General features: G+C 36.7%; 1 protein-coding gene across 1 annotated transcript in view; it reads right to left on the bottom strand.

Annotated features, from left to right (window-relative positions):
• The window catches only part of RUFY1 (RUN and FYVE domain containing 1), a gene marked incomplete in the record, with an annotated part of 48,019 nt that overhangs the window by 12,907 nt on the left and 12,355 nt on the right, over positions 1-22,757 (bottom strand). The window contains 7 exon segments of the mRNA XM_072400802.1: positions 1,615-1,712; positions 1,994-2,161; positions 3,516-3,632; positions 4,634-4,735; positions 9,134-9,203; positions 9,569-9,634; positions 18,728-18,789. Of these exon segments, the coding sequence (XP_072256903.1) occupies positions 1,615-1,712; positions 1,994-2,161; positions 3,516-3,632; positions 4,634-4,735; positions 9,134-9,203; positions 9,569-9,634; positions 18,728-18,789 (683 nt within the window).

Raw genomic sequence — 22,757 nt, 5'->3', positions numbered from 1 at the left:
ATTTTTTGTTAAAATTCAAATTAACTTTTATAGGGTTACCAGGGCAATCTGTAAGGCGAGTTACAAGTAATTGGGTTTTGATGAAGCATTCACTAAAACACCTCTGGTTCTGAGGATTGTTAGGATCAAGACTAGAACCCTCATAAATACCCATGTCATGCATCCCCAGAGGGTGGCTGCTCCGATGCTCAGGATAGCTCTGAAATAATCTGCGGAAGTAAATGTGTTTTGTTTTTTTAGTTCAGCTTTAACCAGTTAGCAGCCTTCAGTAGGTTTTACCAAGCTTCTAGGAGGCCTTCTAAAACCTGATAGAACATTGTCTTATAGTTGTCATCACACACTAATAAATTAGGAAGTCCTAAGTAGATTTGTAACACAGTTCTAAATTTCAAGTCAAAATCTTCAAATCACATTTTCTGTATTATACAAAAACAGTATAGCATATTAACATGTGCAGAAGGGGGTTTACCGGTCTGATCAGAACTTGGGTGAACACTGCAGGGCACACTGTTGTAAGCTGTAAGCTGTTTTAGTCAAGCTTAGTGTTGCCATGTGCACTCAAGTTTCCTAAGTTAAGATTGCCACAGCACAATTACAGCATCTGAAGAGAAAGTGAAGAAAAAGCCAGTCCCAACCCATGGTCCCACTCCCCTTGTTCCTCCCTGACTAGCACCATGTCCAGTCTGGATTCTAGACTTTGGCTGCAAAAATATAAAGAAGCATGTGTAGCATTTGCGTCTTCAAGGCTGCCATATCAGTAGTCACTGAAAAACGAATGATTTAAAATTTGAAGAGATACACATACTCTTGACATGATTTCTGATGTAAAATCATTTAAAGATATGACCTTTAAAAGATTAATTTGAGAAAGTGAGATTTAAAGTAATCAACAAATTTAAAAGCAGAAAGAAAAATCTGAAATACTCTATGAAGGAAACATTTCTAAATATATTTTCTCCACCGAAGAAACAATTTATAAAAAATGTTTCACCGATTTCAGGAGGATCAAAGCTGCCTGGCAGTTTGTATTTTTTCATTTTTTTGCAAATAAATGTTGAAGAGGTATTACCTTTAATAGAAAATGAATTTAATGAAAAACAGTTTTCTGTTGAGCTTGAACCCTTTGATTCAAGAAATACCTGGTCTGTAGTTACAAAAGAAACATATGCATATTTGATTCCAGTTGCTAAGCAAGTGATGCATTCACATACCTTTCACGAGTACCTTTACGAAAAATGCAGAAGCAGACTTACAGATGACCAGACTTGGGCTGACAAATTACATATGCTCAGTGATTTTGTTTATGGTTGTAAATAATGATGTGCTACAAGCAATTTTTGGGCCATTTATGTCAGACGACAATTGCATCGGTTATTTACAGATCAGTTCATGTTTCAGCTTGACCTATACATTCTTACATATGGGCTACCACAGTATACTAATTTTTTTGCTAATCCAAAGCCACCCCCACATCCCTTATGGATGTGAACTTTGTTTGCATACTGGAATTTTGGAATTGCGGAGCACCGTAAATATGATCTAAGAACGTGACACCTGGTTTTCAGGCAACTCTATTCACACCTCTAAACCCTTTAAATTATTAAAAACCTGCACCTTTCTTCCAACAGCTTTGTTTCTGATTCAGTTTGATCCAATTTGGATTTTAGTGAAGCTTCGCTGTCAGTCTTCTTTTGTAAGGCAGTTTCTGCTTCCTACAAAAAAAAAAAGAATGTAACATTAAACATTTTCATTGCAGTACAAAGCTTATATCCTGATGTATGATATATGTGTGTATAAGACATTGCACATACCTTACACAGGGTGGTGCCTAGTGGGGGCAAAAGCAAAGGTAAATGTAATCCTATTTGATCGTAGTGGTAATGTAGGTGTTTTCAATATAAACACTATATAGTAGGTTTACTTTTTACTTATTGGGAAGCATAGTTTATAAAATGGGAAATAATACACATATTTTGTAACTGGGTATACTTACTTTGACTTTTTGGCACATTTGAAGGTTAATAGATTTTACATCATCTAACTGTTTCCGTAGAATTATTAGAGAGTCCTGTTTTTCATGGATATCTTTCTCAAGTAGTTTCATCGCCATTTCCATTTCTGTCTTTATTGCAAGCTGAAGTTCCAGCTCTTTTTCTTGTTCCTAACAAAGTCAGAGAAAATCAGTATGAATTATCAACATTAGTTAAAAATAACCTAAATATCATCAGTGAACCTACAAGTTACAGGTTTTACCTAGTAAAAAAAAATGCTTATGTGGAATAACTACAAAACCTTGTGGTCCACGGTTACAAATAGGGTCCTTTATAAATACAATAAAAAGTGGGATTTTTGGAAATCCTCCCAAAAAAATCAGGTGGGCCAAAGCTCTCTCTTTAGACAGAATTGTCTTTCATGGAACAATTCCATGGTACTTTAAATGCTCAAATATTCTGACAGACATAAACAACTATTGCATAATTTAGATAAAGGTTTTATAGAAGTTATTATGACATAAGCTTATAATTGGTTTGGTTGGGTTTATATTTTAAATTGTTGCAATACATAACTTTTTTTTACCTAAAATTGGTTGTATACTTGTATAAATCTGTTTGTTCTTATATAAATCCTAGCTAAATGTGTATTTTACATTGCTTTCTGTTTTTGTCTACCCTTTCTATGATGTAAAATGTAATTGATCAAATATTCTTCTGTACTTAAGTGTGGGGGGAAAAAACATCATTCATATTTTCCAGTACATGTTTGAAAATAAAGCAGACACCTGGATGCCAAAAAATATGAGATGACTACCTGAGAAGAAAACCAAAGTATGGAATTAACACAACCAAACTTTTCACTGATGATGCAAAATTACCTATACTTAACTTTTGCATTGCCGATGAATAAAAATGCTTGAAAACATTCCTGGCAAATACGAAATTCACTAGTTTTCATTTAAAGTTTATGTAAATTCTAAATAAATTTATTAAAAATCACTCTCTCAGCATAAACCTTTATACTACACTAGACATTGTCCATTATTGATGCACTTCTTCCAACTGTGAGTTCAGACCTGTGGTAATGACATACATGCGCAGTACCTCAGATAATAGCAATAACAGATCCTTGCGCAGCTGACAAATGTAGAACATCGTGCATTGGTGAAAGTAATGGGAGGGACAGACCACTGTGCTTTCACAGTTTTACGTTTCACTTGCTCCTTGTCAAGAGAATCATGAGATTCTGCTTCCAGAAGGATCACACCCAATGTCTGTCTCAACAGATATTCTCAGAACTTAATGCAGTCAAAGACATAGGACAATTACTTGGAAAGGTACCATTCAAAAGGTTAAAAAATGTTGCAGTTTTAGCACCGCGCACACTAACATGAGTTCGTTTATATCTTGCTGTTTAAGTATCTTTAGCAGCTGTGGTTCAGTTCTTGATTACAAACTACTAATTTTGTTATTATGCACTGTCGTTACCACAATTTGTAACTATTCATGTTACTTACTTACCAGACGAGCTTGTTTTTCAACTTTCAGTTGCTTCCAAATTTCATTGTACATTTCATCCAGTCCTTGACGCGATTGTTTATAAGTTTCCAATTCCACTTTTGTATCCTGAAGATTTACCTGTAAGAGATAAAACACTACTGTTTAGAATGACTACAAAGTTATAGATTAGGTTCTCTAAGCAGCTGAGTTGCTAGCACAAACAGGCATGTGAAAGAGGTACATTGTTAGATTAAAAAAAAAAGACATAAGTTCATCACCACCACTAGGAAAATAAACCTATCCCAGAAAAAAAACCCTATAGACAGTTGATCCTGAGGAAGGCAAAAAAAATCCCTTGTTCAATTTGCTTCAACAGGGTAAGAAAATTCCTTACTGATCCCGTGAGGTTGTTTGGATGTTCCCTGGATAACAGTCCCAATCAATATCCAGTTCATTCTGTGCTTTTAAAGGAAAGACATTACTGTGAAGAATCCCTTCCTCATATGGAAATTTCATTTCCTGCAGAAGCAAAGCATACCTTCTTGTCCTTTGCAAAGACCTTAAAGTGAACAATTGAGTTCTCTATATGGACCATTATACATTTATACAGGGATACCTAAAACACAAGACAAATGTGTCTTTTAATCAGCAAAAATATCAAGATGTATTGGTGTATTGTGAAGAAGTAAGAATACCTTTTGCCTGAGAACCTGGTATTGATTGCCATGCAGAAAATACTTTTTGTAGGTTTTACAGAACTGTACTTTGCATTTATAGTCATTTTTCCATGCAATATTCCTTGATGTGAAAAATGTTAGTGGGTTTTTCCTGACCAAAACTGCTATTTTTTATTCCCTCACTACATTTTAATGGTAAGTAAAGTTTGACTACGCTAGTCTATCACACTCCAATCAGTCTTTTTGAGATATTCCTTGGTAGATTTGCAAGTCTGCTTAAAATCATTATAGCATTAAAAGTTACTGTTTCTGGTTTAACTATTGGATGGCAAAAAATAAAGTATGTTGTGTGTTTGTTAAATACAAAATTATCCTAATTTTATACCTACTGTGAAGTATAATGGTGGAAACAAACCACTTGTATAATCAAGTTCCAACAGCGTTCTAGAGGCATTTGCTTACCTCAACACTCCGTTCACTTTTTTCCTTTATAAATATGTTCTCTTCTAATAACTGATTATGTTCACCTTGAAGCGATACAATGCGATCTTTTGCTGCAATAAGCTGTTATAAAAACACATATTAGTTATCTATAATTATATTTAAGTTCTCAGTATTTATGAGCTTAGTAATCTATTAGACAAAGTTTTATTGAGGTAAGATATAAGCAAACCTTATGGGTAAAAACAAACTCTACTCTCTTCTCCATCCATCAATATTTGCTATAAAATGGCATACCACAGAGCATACTAAAATGCAGGTTTGAAAACTAAACTTGCCCCAAGCCTGAAAATCTTTTTTTCCCTTTAAAATTATTTTTTTTTAACTTTTTCTTTACATAAAAGGGTAGACTATCCTTGTATTTAAAGTAAAAAAAATGGTGCAGCACCGCCCTCTTAAGTCTTGATTGCCAACCTAGTATTCTTTATGACCTATTTCCTAATCTCAGCAAGCTACATAGCCAAGAAGTCATAGGCTTCCACATCTACCTCAAAGTATGTCAGCATGCTCTTTGCTTGCATAAGGCAGAGACCATCACTGCACAAAGTCCTGTCTTATTATCCATAAAAATTTGTCGACAGCTGCAACTGTAACGACTAGGTAGGAATATTAGACGGGTAAAATATGGCCTTATTCCATACTTAGTTTTTGGTAAAGTAATCATCATTTCCTTCATGCACAGTGATCATCACTAACCTCATAAGGTAGCTTCCCACCACCTCCCACAATAATGCTTAAGAACAGATATGACAAGATGGAAATAGGATGATGATGATGATAATGATGATGAAAAGTTAACACAGATTTGCAAGTACACATGCAAAATCTTTGAAAACAACTATGCACACTAAAATATTTTAATAAACTGAACAAATTGAAAAAGCATTTGAAACAAGCTATAGGTATTGTGGAGGAATTATTCTTTAAACCTGAAGACAAGTTACTGAAATTGTAGCCCTTTTTCTCATTTCTTAACTATTTCTACAGGTAAAGTTGTCAGCCTGCCACCTTCTAATGTAAAGCACACCATGTTTTGTTTCTAAGCTGATAGAAACCAAATGAAATTTGACTTTGTCACGTGTCGTGACTACAAGTAGAGATCGCCAGTGGCAGTAATACGTGGGAGAATTTGCTTTTCTATGAAATCATTCCCTTACTGGGCCCCAAAGCTGCCAAATCATGACTGGCAGAGGCAATGGAGCATTGAGGGAACATCATATCTCTTGCTCAGCTTAATAGACTAGCAGGAATTCTATAGCGATTCAGGCACTGACAATTTGTCACCAGTATTAGGATTGCCCATGTGCATGGACTTCAGACTCATTGCTGTCTTTGTTATAGAAGATCTTTAGGAATCAATTTTTCACAGTACACAAAGCTAAGGAGTTCAGGGTTACTTTGTTTTAAAAATATTTTACTGTATTTATAAAAAGTACAAAAATTAACAAAAATACTTAAATGTTCATCCTTTAGGCACTGCTTCGCGTTAATTAAGTTTTAGGGTATGTTCAATAAAAAAGAAAGACATTTTGGGGATTTATTTATAAATTACACTGATCAAGAAACATTTTCTTGCCAAACAGATTAAAGTCCTTTTAAGTTATGTTTGATGCAGATTCCAAATATAGTGTTAGTTTTGCTAGATTGGCTCTAGTTTTTGAAATAATGACCTCAATAAAAACCTCATAGAAAACGTATGAAACACAAAAAGTAAAAATTAAACTAGATATGCCTACGTATACAATATTACAAAAATTTTTGAAATACTTAATGTCAATATATTCTTTATTCAGTATATTTACAGAAGTAATCACAAAGAAGTCATTGAAAAACTCAGTTTGTATGATTTCCTTTTATGCTGATGATCAGGACAATCACGTTGAAGGCTCCAGCAGTCGTCTGCCATCATGTATCTATCCCATCTGCCCTGATACCTTTCTTCCATCACCTTTATATCTTGATGGAACCTTTCCCCTTGTTCCTCATTGAGATCGCCAAGGTTTTCTGGGAATTTTTGCAAATGGCTATGAAGATAGTGTACCTTTATGATCTTAGTATCACCCACATTTGTAAAGTTTAAGAGCAAGTTTTGTACCAGTTCTTCATAATTTTGTGCTTTATGGTTACCCAAGAAGTTCTTGACAACCATGACATAGCTGAGGCTTCAGTATCGGTAATGTAACTTGTAAAATTTGAATCATTTATTAGTTTCTGAATCTCAGGTCCATCAAGGATTCCTGCTTTTATTTTTTCAGTACTCAATCCAGGGAAGAATCTACAAATGTATTTGAAGCGATCACCATCCTTGATCAGAGCTCTAACAAATTGCTTCATTAATCCTAACTTTATGTGTAGTGGAGGGAAAATGATTTCTTCTTTGTCAACCATTGGCTCGTTAATGATGTTTGCTGCACCTTTTTTCATGTTTTCCCTTGGAGGCCATGTCACTTTTTCCAGTGATCATGCTTTGCTCTACTATCCAACCAGCAGATGAAACATGGGTACTTTGTGTATCCACTTTGCTGTCCAAGTAGGAAGTTCACCATTTTTAAATCAACACATATGGACCACTGGGGTTCATGATAGCAAAGCTTTTGTGAGACCATTTTGAAATTTTCAAATTCTTACGTTTTGTTGAGTGACCAATTGGAATTGATGCATAGCAGTTGCCATTATGCAGTAAAACAGATTTCAAACTTCGAGTGGAACTGTCTATGAAAAGCTGCCGGTCTTCTGCTCGGTATTCTGGTACTCATGTATGGGCTAGTAGTCCAGGGATGTTACAACAGTACACAAAGTCTCCATCTTCACTGAAATATAGTAGAGTGCCACCTCTATTGTCCTTTAAACCATTATTTTAACTTCCGGTCTCAAGACAGCCTGGATGCTGAAAGTTCACATGCTTGTTTTGAAAGACTTAGGTCACGTATTAAATCATTGAGCTCTTCTTCGGAGAACTACTGGTTTGGTGAAACACTTCCTTTATATTCACTCCGACTGCTTACTCCTGGATTACACTCCAAACCCTGTATATCCTCCATGTCAGATACAGGAATATCAGGAGGTGTACTGAACACTGGTATGGGAACATCAGCACCATGCAGCACAAGTCGTCTTGTTGATTCCTAATCAGGGTACTCCCACTTGTTTTTCTTGTAACGACTGAAACCTTTTACATTCACAGCACAATAATAACAATCATTAAAATGATTTTTGGGCTCTCGCCATACCATAGGTACACCAAATTTCAAACTTTTCAGTTTTCCATTTTCCACTGATGTAGACATTCTACACAAGTTTTGCATGAATGAAAAGTTGTTCATGAATGAAAATAATGCTACATTTAATAAATAAAATGCAAAACATTGGTGTAAATAAAGATTGATAATAATATGCTGTTGTTGTTGGTAAAATTGTCCATTCCCATTCCTGTATCTCAAGAACTAGAGCCAATTCAATGAAACTGATGTCATTTCTGGATTCAGCAGACCTGAAATACACTAAAAATATATTTTTGTTGAGCTGTGTTAATCTTCCGCCAGTTTGTCTGAAATTCGATGGTTGTATCTATTCAAAAAAATTACTCGTTCTGCCATCTAGTGGCCAATCTCAAAACTGCAGAGCTGTCACTCTAGAAAATGCTATACGTGCAAGCAAAAATTATGAATGAATCCAGAGTGAATTGACAGGGAAATATTTCATAAATAGGGCCCTTTATTTCTGTTTTAGTACTAATTTGCAGTATTAGAACTGTGTATTGTTTGATGGGTTGCAAATTGGCTTTAGATGTATAAAAAATTTTGAAACACAAGCTCCTTTTCAAATTCTATACTAAAATAGGAAATCCAAATTCCAATTCCAAATCCAAACTTTGGATCCCATACCAAAATAGAGAAAGGTTTGGAAACTTTACTATTCATTTCCAAAAGGTTAACAATATTATCCTTTTTTTTTTTACATATTCCCCTATTAGGATGTCTATGGGCTAATTTATCAACCCTATGCACGATTGGAGAAGATAGAATTTCAAAGTTTGAGTGAACCTGGGTGATCACCTAAACCTGGAATGGATCAGGTCCAGGAAATAAAACATTTGCCAACTAATAGCAAATTATTTTTAAGAAATCCATTACAGGTTTGCCAGATCACTAGGTTCACCTATGATGGTCTATCTTTTTCAGTCTTGGAGCACTTTAATAATTAGGTCCTATGCTTATGTAGAGATATAATTGGCCCATGCCCAAACATTCTTTGATAAACTGATCTCCAAACAATTTATTGAGCCTACACATACTCAAACCATAACCTAAGAGTATAGTTTTTTGACAAGTGGAGATTAAACTATGATTAGACAAAGAACAATGGTTTAGTCTGTTATGGCTATTTGAGTAAATACACTATAGACTAACAATACCACAATAATTCCTCTGCAAAATTTTAACTGAGAAGCAGTTTACAAACCTCTTCAGATATCTTGGCATTAGTCTTCTCCAGTAACTCAACCTTTGACTGAAGGTCTGCAACAGTACAGCTGAAATATAAAAATACAAGTTAGCTGCCACATAACTTTCCATGTTAGTTGTTTGTTCTCAGTGCTGCTAACAAAAATTATATTTATAAATCATTGCTGCCAGAGATCATTCCTTTTATCACAAAAATGTGTGGTAAATGCAGAACATGAGTTTATATATATATTAAACATATCATTCTGTTGAATCAAATACAAAGGACTCAATTATAAAACAGGGAATATGACATTCCCTCAAATATCTGCTGGTGGGAATCAATAACTGCCATTGAAACACATGGACCTGGAAGATTCCCACCATAGAATGCTCGAGGGAATGTCTAATTCCCTGTTTTATAAATAGAGCCCATACTGGGAAAAAGTCCTACCTTAAATGTCTGTTTAATTCTTCCACATAGTGTTTTTGATCCAGAACATTTGCTATTTCATCTGCTCTGTGGTAAAACAAAGAAAGACAAAACAAGTATTATACTGAAGTAGGTAATTATGTACAGTATTCAAAGATTTGGATTTTGTGACAGTTTTTTTTTTTTTTTTATTTTATTAAAGGTTAGGCCACAATGAGCTTCCACAACATTCTGCTGAAAAAGTCAGGTAACTAAAAGTTTTTACCCCAGGACAGGTCATACACTCATCTAAAGTAAATAAAACCCTTGACTCAATGACTGGAAGATCAGACCCCAGTGACCACCTTTACAGGAACCGACTGAATCTATGTTTCTATGGTATGTTCATAGCCTTCATATTAATCAGATTGATTTATTCACTTACACATGTAGGACTTCTGAACATAAAAATGTTGTGTGGAATTGTTGAACACTGCTGTCTATACTTACAATACATCACTAAATTTGTGGACAAACAAACATCAAAGTCATAGACATTAATATTGGAGTAATATATAATATTAATAATGCAACCACTCCTCTGGGAAGGTGTTTCACAAGATTTTAGTGTGTCTGTGGAAATTGTTAAAATAGAATAAGCGGTCAGGTATTGATGTACAAGCAGTCCTAGTATTCAGCATTTAAGTCCATCCAAAAGTTTTCAGTAGGATTGAGGTCAAAGCTCCGTGCAAGTCTCCTAAATGCATTCACACCAAACTTGTCAAACCATGGTCTTTATAGGCCTGGCTTTGTGTCCAGTCATACTGGAGCAAAAAAAGGTCTTTCCTAAAATGTTGCCACAATGTTGGAGGTGCTCAGTAGTTGAAATGTATTTGTATCCTGTAGCATTTACAGTTCACATCATTCACTGGACACATCTCATATTTTGGCCAATGTGCATATAGCTAATTGATAAACATCTGATAAAAAAAATTGTGGCCTTTAATGTAGGCTTAGGGGCTTGCAAACTATTTCTCAGGACTGCCTATAAAAACATTAGAATAGTGTAAACTGAAAAATAAAATCTGGTAACTGACATTTTCAATAAAAAAAATCTTAATATGAGACACAAGGCTGAAAATATCATAGAATATCTTATCATACTCAAGACTCCAACTTACAGTGAAGTTATGCCTTGCATACACAGGGCAAGGCAACAAATCACTTTTTTGTTCCCCTTCATTGTTAAACATGCTCACTTCACTTTATCAAATGTAAAGCTCACACAAAGCTACATTCACCTGCTGGAAGTGAAGAGAGGAAGCCCAGTGTAAGCTCCAAGCTACAAAAAAAGGTGGGGTTAAACAAAATATATGAGAGGGTTGGAAATGGCTACCAAAGGCCCCTAGATGACCATTTCTAGAATCTTTCAGAGAGAAAAGAAATACAACATGCGTACAAGTTTTCAGTGAGTATTCACAAAACAGGAGGAATATCACAGGGTGGGAGCTATGAATAGGCTGATCTGTGCAAGTATGACTTCCCATGGATTTAGCAAATTTCCATATGAAGTAAATCCAAGTTCATTGAGGGTGGGGGTAATCCAGTTATTAAAATAAAATTATTACATTTTTAAAGATAATATGTAAACTACTATCAAAAAGAGACATGTGATGTTGGCCATTGCAATGGGGAACATGTAGCAATTCAAAACTTTAAAAAGTGAGGCTCTTTTCATGCAGTTTTTAGGGCAACATTAAAACACAAATAGGTGGTGGCCAGGTTGATAATGATAAATGTGCCTTGGGTGCCTATGCACCTGGAATTTAAAGCGGAGGTGCAGTGCAAATACTAAAAATTCCACAAAGTTCAAGGTTTGTTTGAAAGGATATATGTCTGCCATGTGTCACATCTGTGAATTGGTCATGTGTATTATGTAGTATACTGTAGGTAATCTTATTTGTCCTGATTTTACCTATAAGAATTATAGATGGAGATGGGTGTTGTATTTTTGCACTGTAGAATATTTGAATTGAAATGTTTAGTTGCCTGCAGTCTAGATTCCTCCACCTTTCTAGTCGCCTGGTTTGAAAAGACTTCTACTTCTACGTACCTACTACACAAACCTGACCTTCCACTTGGTCTTGGAAGATTTACATAATCTTGAGAATTTTGTTTTATGAAGTATATGAACAACCAGGACATCTATTTGTGACCTCAGTTAAGGCTCAATAAAAAAAACAAACCTATAAGAGTCCTGCAGAGCTAACAGTGAAGAGTGAAGCACTTCCCCAGGTGGCAGTGAAACCCCAGTAGATTTTCTACTGGAATCCCTTAAAATTCTATTAAACCTATCCCTCAATACCACTCGTCTACTTTCAGTATTCTATATTATACTCAGGACCCCGAGGCTCTTAAGTTGTAAATGTAAGAGAGATCACCGCATTACCTTTCTTCATTTACTGAAGTGACTTTTCCATCACTAAAGGAATACATTACTTGATTATGTCACCTGAGTTTCACAATAAATTAGAGGAAATTATTTTCACCTGCCATTAACCATTGAAAAAAATCCAAATAATCTGGTGTCCTAGACAGATACCACATGTCTATTTCATAAACTAAATGAACTGGGACATCCTTCTAGCATGTCAGCATCTTACCATATACCACCAGCCCTATGTCACTACTTTCATCACCACCTGCATGCCTGATGAAAGACATCATGCACATATATGTGATGGTTACATGACTTATTATAATCCTATGTAATGACAACTCCCAGGTATAGAACAGAGATTTGATATATAGTAATATAATATATATTTCAACATTGCTTGCATCTCATTTACTAGCAGCATCTATATGAAAAAAGAAGCTGCTATATTGAAGAAAACCTAAGTGTTATGCATTACTCAGTAATGTAGGATCATAATGAATTCTGTTTGTACTAGAACTGCAATAAATTCAATAAAGATCATACTGCTGACATAAATATATACTTTGAGAATGCCTTTAAATCTGACCTAAACCCACACTACTCATCTAGCCCTGTTCCAATCTTCCTTCTGCCATCTTTCTTCTTTTCTTTGCCTCCCTATGATCTTCAGTCATCTTGACTGGCCATGCCGGGATGATGTAACTCACGCACAGGCAGAAGGTTCATTTATTTCCAGCACACGCAAGAGAAGCCAGGTTTGCCCGGTTTCCCTTGCAACGACTGTTGAGCTGCGCATGCAGAAATTCAAATCTCCGTTATGAACTCTGGACCAACATACAACACTACAATCGGATTCTAGTTGGTTCCTAAACAGTTTGATTAGAGGGCAAGGAAGCTGGCAAGTTTCTGTTAAAGCTGCTAAAAAACAAACCAAGAACTCACTACAATCTACAAGCATGGATGTCAACGGCCTTTTAAAGATGCAGGAGGAGCTTAGCGATGGAATCCTTCCCTAGAGGTAGAATGGGCAACACAGCAGTGAAGAGGACCGAGAATGACTTTGATTGGTCACATCCACAGATGCTGGATTAGGCTCTGACACTTACTGCGGGTTATTGCTGAAACAGACATTTACTTGAGGTTGTTGCAGGAGATTACGAATAATGTAGTATTTATATTTGAGAGGAGGGGGGTGGCTTATTGTTAGCACCTACTGGGTATACCACATGATATGTACACTTGCGGTGGACAGGACTAGGACACTAGTTATACCTGCCTACTCATAATGATTTCATTTTCAGGTTTAGCTCCACTTGAAGGCTCAAACTCTTCTGAGTTATAGTACTCAGAATTTGCCTGGTAGAAAATATAAATGTGTGAAAGTGTCACATTAGACAAAAACCTATTGGGATACTAATGAAAGACATTCAGATAATTAACCCTTTTATGACTTTTTTTTTTTTTTTTGCTTTGATTCTATAGGTCCCCTTGACCCTCTAGTAATTTTGGGGACAATAAAATGTTCAGGGACTTTGCAATTAACATATAAGGTGGGAGGCAGGCAATAACCAACATTTAAAAATATTTTAATGTTATTTTGGAGAAAATCTCATGCTTTTTGATATTTTTTTGTTTTGAAACATAATCCTATGAGTCCTCCATATATTCCTAGCAATTTTATTGTCAATATAACCCTAAAAACGATTAAATTCTGATTTTCCTATTGACTACAGTGTAAAATGTCGTCTGACAGTAAAAACGCCTTTTGAGCAAATCCTAGCTTTTTTGAGGAATAGTTTAATGAATTATGAATGGGTGGATTTGAAGGACAAAATAAAAGCAAAGGAAAATAGAGCAATAAGGAAAAGTGAACCTGACAGTGAAAATAATAAAATAGGATTGAATCCACAGTAGAAAACATTATAAATAGATCCCCATGTATCTCAATGGTATTATTGGATTATCCATCAGGGAATGTTTCAGTGAATTTCAAGTTGACTGCTTTATAAGGAGACCCCTTACAGATTAACGAGAAATATGTCAACTAGGCAACGTTTAGGTGAGTTGCCTCACCTAAACGTTGCCTAGTTGACATATTTCTTAAATGATCATTATGCTATTTAATAATGTGAAATGCATTACCTCCCTAACAAGCATTTATAGGTTGATTTAAGTAGCAATCCAATATTTTAGGTATAAACCAAATATTTAAAAATCATTATACATATTTTCCAGAGCCTCTCGTGGTGAGGACGCTGTGCTGCTGGTTACTGCCAGGATACTGTCCTTGGGCACACCAGGGTGGGCGGGATAATACACAGTATCAAATCACTAACCAAAAGAATTATCAAAGAAGGCTGTGGTCAGGGTAGCAAGCAAAAGAGGTCAGAAGCTAGGGGTCAAATACCAGGGATCCCGGAAATATACACTGGTGACACAGGGGCCACCACAGACACAGGTAACAGAGGAGACACTGGAAGCAACAGAAGGCACAGGTGACACAAGAATAACCACAGAATGAGAGGAATACTGGAACAGCACAAGTGAAATAGCTGGAAAACAACAGATTGGGCAACAAGGGGTTATACAGGAGCTGGACAGGGAAAGCAATGAATTAACAAACAGGTGTATAGGAAATGCTCAGCACAGCTAGGGTTGTTGGCATTAGTGGGGACACGTTGCACAAACGCTGAGTGCTGTGTATGAGCTCGCTAAAAAGCCAGGGATGATTGAAAGGCTATTTCCGGATTACCCAGCGGGATGGCAAAACTGATAAAACTTGAAAGAGCAGGCGTGCAACGGGTCAAAACTGTCCACATGCGCAGGAGAGAGGCGCCTCCACTTTAGCAAGGAAGAGGTAAGTAAATCACTTGGTCTTATTATCTTTTTATTTATTTTAATATAAGAAGTTTTTATGCAAGAATCTAAATTAAATAGTATAAAGAAGGCAACAGAGAAAGCATCATCAATAGGAGGAACACCTAACTCACATGTAACAGAAAATCCAATTTCAAGCATTAGGATCAGTTTAACATTAAGTAAAAAAAATATTCAACTATATTCACAGGTAGATTACCCTGCATGTAAATGATTGCTGAGAAACAGATATTTCATAAAGCAGAGGCAAAAGCCCTGATGTGGCGTTCATAGGAAAGAAAAGAAGGAAAGGGAACAGAAAACAGAAGATAGAGAAAATTGAGGGACAGGAGCCTACATAGGAGGAAACCTCCAGCACTAAATCCTAAAATTGCTGTGTATTCAGGAGAAAAGGCTTAAAAATCCAAGATCCCAAAAGGGTAACCACACACTCCAGGTTTTGGAGGACCAAATTTGGTTAATCTAGAAGGTAGAAAGATGGAATGGAAGGCGATCCAGGGTTTTTATTTATATATATATATATATATATATATATATATATATATATATATATTCAGAGCAGGTCATCGGCTGCTCCTGCTAAGGATGACGATTTTATAGTTTAAGAAAATATTGATGAAAAATGTTTGCAGTATCAAACTGTCACAAATCTCCACAAGTCCAGGGCATCTGTGCTTTCTTCAAGCTTACCCATTTTGGGCTCCCCTGCTGCCAGCACCAACTCTGCTTCAGGATCCAATCTTCTGCTTACTTTCTGGTCCAGGTCCTGGTCCTGTGACTCTGGATCAGCTGCTCCTTTGCCTCAGAGGACTAGAGTGTTCCACACACGCACTCCCATCTGCTGGCAGGCTTGTGAATAATATCCGAGTTTCTTCACCAGCACTTCCTATGCTGGTAGGTTAGGAGTCTTGCAGCTCACATGACTCTTATTCATCACATGACATGCCCTTTTTAAGGAAGTGTCTGGCAGCAGGAAGTTGCCTGGACAAGGAGTTCCTTTCAGGTCTGCTCTTCGGTTTCCGCTGTTCCAGTTTGCGCCTACTCCTGACTAATTGGTGTAACGACCCTGGCTTGTTTTCTGACTATTCCTGATTGCTGCCTGCCCTGACCTTTGGTTTGTCTGACCTTTCTCTGGATTTTGCTTTGGCACCAGGCTTTGTTCCTGCTAGTTAGCAGTCCCTGCCTTGGCCGGCACGAGGGCCGCAACCTGCCAGCAGCTCGCTGCACCACATCCTCACCTCTAGAGGCTCTGGAGAAGACCGAGCTGTTGCTTAGATTCTGCGTCCCGTGCACGTCTCCCTCCACTGGGCTAGTGACAGAGAGTCCACCACTCTGCCCTGTGGAGCCATGACACAAACGAGCTATGCTTGACAGTGCCATCTTACACAGGATTTTAAGAAAAAAAGATATAGACTTGTATATCTTACCACGTTTATTTACATTTATATACATTTATTTATGAAAAAGGTGGTTATATATGTGGTTGTATGAGGGGTGAACATATAGTCTTTATCTTTAAGAAAAGATCCACCAGATGTCAACTAACAGCAATTTAGACAGCCTTATCAAGAAAGACCTTTGTAAGAAAAATATGATCTACTGAAGGCAGTGTCATGGAAAGACTCAAAAACCAGATTAAGGTCCCCACCAAAAATTAACAAGCTTTCTACACAATTCTGCAGGGTTTCAAATAAAGAGATGAGCAAAGAAGACTAGGCCATATTCAAATCAAAAACATGGACAAGCAATACAAGCTTGCCATGTATCTGGCCTTTCAAGAAACGATATCTACCCGCTGGGTTAACAAACTAAGTCAGGATTAGGAAGGGTAGGATGGAATTGATACTTATAGCAACTTACAAACAATTTTTATGCGGATGTTCCTATGTTGTAATAGGATACCATGTATTAAACCACTGCATAGAAGTGATTGTATAGAGGATTTAAAATATGTCCCTTTGGGGAATAGGATGTGGGCTGCATTTTTTTGAGGTTATTAAGATCATTAGGGAAGCAAACCAGAAAGATGACATGGAGCAACTTAAAGAAGAAATACTGCAATCGTGTCACAACATTGCCCTACACAGATAATAGGAAGGGAAGGAAAAATTAGGGCAAGAAGAAAAAGGCAAAACAATCTAAAGTAGGCATGATACAAGGGTAACCTTAGGTCCCCATTTTGTGCATCCTAGCTGGAGGTTGAAGAGCACCCCAGAACCAGACATTTACTGTATATACAGAAACCAGATTTACTAGATACAAATTCCCAAAATTCCTACCAGTTGGGTCAAATGTAGAACACCAGGCCCGGGGAAGAAGAAATGAGCTGGTTAACACTATAAATGCATTAGGATCCTAAGCTACGGGGCTCCTGGCTCTTAACTCCACAGACGAGGCCAGGGGAGGTCCAGGAAAGTAGAACCAGGAAAAGGTTCAGCAAATATGTCACAGAAGGAGGCATATATGCCAAATAATTAGGTAGAACCAAGTGGAAAGGTGACAAAGTGCATAGTTTAGAGCTTGGCAAGGGATGTGATCCCTAGTTACAGGTAGCAATTGTTATGCAGTCACTAATGAGTATTGGCGTTCTAAAGGTAGAAAACATCTACGGCCAGGTTGCAGATTTGCAAACAGTGTGTCAGTGCTAATTAGGACATGCACACTGGTCAGAAAGTGAAAGAAAAGGCCAGCACCAACCACAGAGCCTCCTTAAAGGCAGTCAAGAAAGCTTGTAAGCCTAAGATGTGGAACCACCATGCTGGATTAAAAGATGGAACAGATAGCCCCATAGTTAGCTTTTTAACACCCTTATTACCCAGGAAGGCATTTGGATAAGTTTGGTTCACAGGGAAAAACAGGGCAGCAGTGCATTCCACATCAGAAACCATCTTGTTAGGCTGTAGTGTAGCAGGCTGGCTGTGCGCATCTTTAAGAAAAGATGTCATCATCCTGTTGTGGGACTGTAGAAGTGAACTTGTGGGCGCTTTAGGTTTTCTTCACCTTGCTGTAACCCACTAGGTGAAGTGTTTGCCATAAGCTCCCCAGATGTTTCCTCCACCTAATGGTGGGAGCACAGCTTATGCATGTCTGCATATTACAAGCCGTAAGACTACCCTCCTCCTATGATCATATACCATGCAACGCATGTGCAGTATTACTTCAAAAGGGACACTAAATAGATAAAGCTCTCCAAACAATTTCTTTCTGCATCCCTGACACAGATTTTAAGTAGATTTTCGAACTTAACTTCTCCCCTCATTATTATTTGGTAAAATCCAACACCAAAACCAGGATTGGAAGAACGTCATCTCCAAAAGTTTAGATGGTATGGCTTTTTCACCTTTTACAGCTTCTTGGACAAAAATTGGAATCATTTACACTCAAAAATTTAAAACCACAATCTCAGAAAACTTTAAAGCAAATAAAAATGTTTTTTTTATATATTGATATGCTCTTTTTGAACATTTTTAAATAAAAAGATAACATTGTGCAAAAAAAGGCCTCCTAAAAGTTTTATTTCAAAATAAATAATCAAATTGTCTTGCATATGAATAACTATATAAACATCTATGACTGAAAATAAAAATTTGGGTTTGTCATGGGTTTTTTTCACAACATATGCACTCCAAGTTACATTTCTGCATTTTCCACACCAAGCTCAGTGAATTATGTAAGTAGAGTTGGTTGTGTATGGGTACCAACGGATTGAGGAATGTATAGACATTCTATAGTTAATATGGATATTTTATGACATACTTTATGCCTTAACTCTTACAATGTACAGTGCTAAGGCATAAAAAAACAGTAATTTTCACCAAAATGTACCTAAAACATATCTATTATACAGTAAAACTGTAAATAAAAATGTACAATAGAATACATACTTGCTGTCATTATCATTTAGCTGTATATCCTTAAGATAGAAAGAAAAGTCAATGACTCCAACCTAACAAAACAAAACAAAAAAAATAACAAAAAACAAATTAGAAAAAACACTGAGGTGTGAAAATATAAGCATATATCACAGACACATTTACTATTACTTGATAAGAGACAACAGGAAGTTCAAATGTATGCATGCTTGAAAGTAAACTGGATTTTACCACACATATATGCCTTATAGGATGGGAGTTATTACCATTACAGTCATTGCAATGCAAATAAAATGCAATTTATTTGCATAATTAATAATTAATTATTCACTTGACCTGGGACTCGACTTGGAAGATTTCCCAGTGACTTGATTTGGTGTCAATGACTTGGGACTCGACTTGGGCTTGGAGGGTGACGACCAACCTCTGTTAGGGACATCTGACATATGGATGCCTCCTACCGTGTTTCCCCGATGATAAGGCAGGGCCATCAAATAAGACAGCCCCCCGGATTATTGTATTGCCTTCTACAGAATACTCAAAGATCAAGATCTAAACTGCCACAAGAAATACATGCAGTAGACACATTTTTTCCTTAAGAAACTTGGGCATACTTTACACAAATTACTTTCTGCCTTCATGGCTTTTTCTTTATTGTTAGTAATGCAATGACCACACAGTCATCTCGGACTATGTATCCTTCTGAAACCCAAAGTGATACTATGTTATTAGATTGTCTGCTTCTGTATACTTTTGTATATCTCCGTTTAAAATAATTTCTAGTAATTTCCACAGAACAAAAGTCAAGCTTAATGGTTTAAAGTAAACCCTGTTTTAGATTCCTAATAATAATGGTTTTATGTTTGATATTTGATGTACACCATGTTGGGTATGTTCCAACTAGAGCCTAAATCCTGTACAGCAGAACTTAGGCTAGGCGAATCAGCAAAACTGGTTGTATTGCATGTGCTAACAAGGAGTATGCTGGTAGGAGGAGAGAATTGTGACACAGGTGGGCTTATTAAAGTGTTTTTTTTTTTTTTTAACTTCACTGTCCCCCCACAAGCAGAGGGTATAGACAAGATCTAGTTGTAGTACTTGAATTTAATCTAAAATATTCTAACCTAACTTTAAATTATTACCAGCATCAGCATTAATTTTAAATAGAGGACCTCATCAGTTGTAAAAGAGTAACTTTGGTCCTAAGAACTGTAAAAAGAAAAAAAATAACATTGGCAGGTAGTAAATGTTGTCCTGAAAGGCTATAAAGAATAAATAAGAGAATACTAAAGAATAAATTTAAAAAAAAATCATGGATCACTCAGTGAAAATTTTCAATAATGACTTATTAGTAGACTGTGCCTGTAGTTTGCCAATACAACAGGTAAAGTGACTGCTACCAGGAGAACATGACATGATCTGACAACTAAGGTTCAATTAAGAAAAAAAAAAATAGCAAAAACAACATCACTATGGCCCTAACCTCAAACCCACAGACTGAAATACTATAATACTATCTTTTTTACAATTAGAGGTTTAACACATGCGACATGTGCAGCTCAGCTTTGATGGAGCCTATCCAAGTTTCCCTTATACTTGCAAGGATGAAATTAACTACAACAAGCATGCGCCGGAGTCACAACATCCTGGCCCAGCCAATCAAGATGACTGAAAAATTGAATGATGATTGCAAGGAGGAAAGGAACAAGGAAGAAAATGGCAGTGTCCTGCAAGAGAACAGGGACAGGTGAGTATAGCAGAGTTTTGTTCTGTTTAAAGCTCAACCAGTTTAAGAGCAACCGATTACCTTTCATTAACAAAAATTGATGGAAGATTCTACCTACAATGTTAGCAGGTAATAAAATTAGAAAAATCTGGTAATTATCATGATCATCATCATCAGAGATCATTAATAACTGTACATCCAAAACACTGCAAGTAGCAATGTAAAACTTAACTTGCATGCAAGGAAATCTTTAAAGATGGAAGTATGTGATTAGCCACCACTTTCTCAACATTTAAAACTAAACAGGAGTTGCCTATACAATATTCCCATTTTGCCAAGTGCAAGTATGACAACTAAAGGGGTTAAAAAGGAAACCGTTTGTGTACAAATTTTCCCCAGAAATGGATTTCCTTTTGATGTAATTGCTGAATTGTTAGCTTGGTATGTGTTGTATTAATTACAGCTCTGGGACTGATCACATAAGTATTACAGCCAGACCTTATACGCCCAACTAAAACAAAAAAACACCAGCGATTGCTCCAGTAACCCATCTATCCCCTAATGTTCTCCACACTGCCAACACAGCATTGGTCTTCTGGGATAAATGATTTTACATGAAACCTCATATTTATAAAACATTATCTATTAGATGCATACAAAAATAGTCCCCAGTGGTATGTTTTATGCAGATCAAGGGATTTGGAATATACATCAAACAGAGAAGATACCTTTTATAAAAAGGTTTCTAAGCTCATGAATAGGAAAATAATCAATAAAAAGCCAAGACAATAATTACCCATAGTGTAACATATAACCTGCATCCCTGCCCTCTTTGGGAACCCTTCAAGGGAATCAACAACAGATGGAATATTGCAGAGTCTGATGTGTCATATTCCAAAAGCAAACTGGAACAGCCACAATCACTTCTGAGCAATGCACGTGGGGCACATTTATGTGCAGCAGATGTCGTCAGTGCCAGTATATCCTGAATTAAAACCAATCTGTTTTTTCAAAACAGTTTTAAATTTAAACTATGAAACTATGAAAATGTGATATAATTTTGATTGTAATACCAGTAGCATAATTTACCATCTATTTTGTAACTGGGGTTCCAATTCTGTAAGATACACTTGTTTATGAGCATATGTAGGACATCAATAATGCTAATCTTGGGGCCCTAAAATGAAATATTTTTCTAAATTACATAATTCTGACCCAAACCAAGCTCATTCGTTTGCCCTGGATCATGCTCACCCCAACCTTAGTGGTGGGCAGCTTTGATTTAATGGTCCTGTGACTGGAAATTAAACGGACTTCTAGCCTCAAAGCGAAAAAATGTCCTGGTCTTAATAGCCAACTTTGTTTGATGATGTTATGAATTTGTATAATAATATTTATAATAACAGAAGTTTTTGTGTATTGACTGTGTTATTGGTTATATTCATGTTTAATTTAATATCAGGTTCTGTGCATTGATTGCAATAAAGTTTGATGTAAATATGTATTTCCTTTCTTAAGGGTTTTTGGAACTCTACTTCTCCATGGGTAGGGGAATTCTGCGCTTCAGTCTGCAGCATATCACTCTTGGCCACCTTATCCTCCCAGCAGGACTGATATCACTACTGCTGGATGGTATGCCTTTGTTTGGGTGTGATATGTATTTATACATGTTCAGCTTTTTTCAACTGTTTTTGGTTTGGCTTTTTGAATACACCACCAAGCAGTACAGCAACTGTTGTTGGTACTCTAGAACAGTGGTCCCCAATCTTTCTGACTGCAGAGCCCAGTATATGTACAGCTTAGACTACTCTGCTATTCTCAGCAGCCCCCCCCCCCACACACACACACTGCTGTCAGCACACTAGCTGAGAATAGCAGAGTAGTGTAAGAGCTAGTGTACTGTCAGGTGGCAGAGCTGCTGGGAATGGCAGAGAAGTGTAAGCATTATATACACTGCTCTGCCATTCTCAGCAGCTCCCAGAAGTATGAGGAGAGACACCCGCACTTCTGATGGTTGCGCTCCTGCTGTCACACCGTCACTCGCTATAGAGCAGTGTAAGGGTGTGATGGTGCAGCAGCTATAAAGTTTTAGAGGCAGTTAGCCACAAAAGTCCCCCACTTGCACCATTACATTTTAATATACCTACAGCTCCCCATTCAGGAGAAATTGGGGTTCAAAGAACATAGTACATTATTACATACATAGTATGTCAGGTTGAAAAAAGACATTTGTCCAACAAGTTCAAGCACTAGGAAAATAAACATATCCCAAATACAAAACCCTATGCCTATGATCTAGAGGAAGGCAAAAAAAAA

The sequence above is a fragment of the Pyxicephalus adspersus genome, chromosome 2 (genome assembly GCF_032062135.1).
Source record: "Pyxicephalus adspersus chromosome 2, UCB_Pads_2.0, whole genome shotgun sequence".
Taxonomy (NCBI): domain Eukaryota; kingdom Metazoa; phylum Chordata; class Amphibia; order Anura; family Pyxicephalidae; genus Pyxicephalus; species Pyxicephalus adspersus.
The sequence above is the reverse complement of the archived record's forward strand: the minus strand, read 5'-3'. Positions and strand labels throughout refer to the sequence as shown.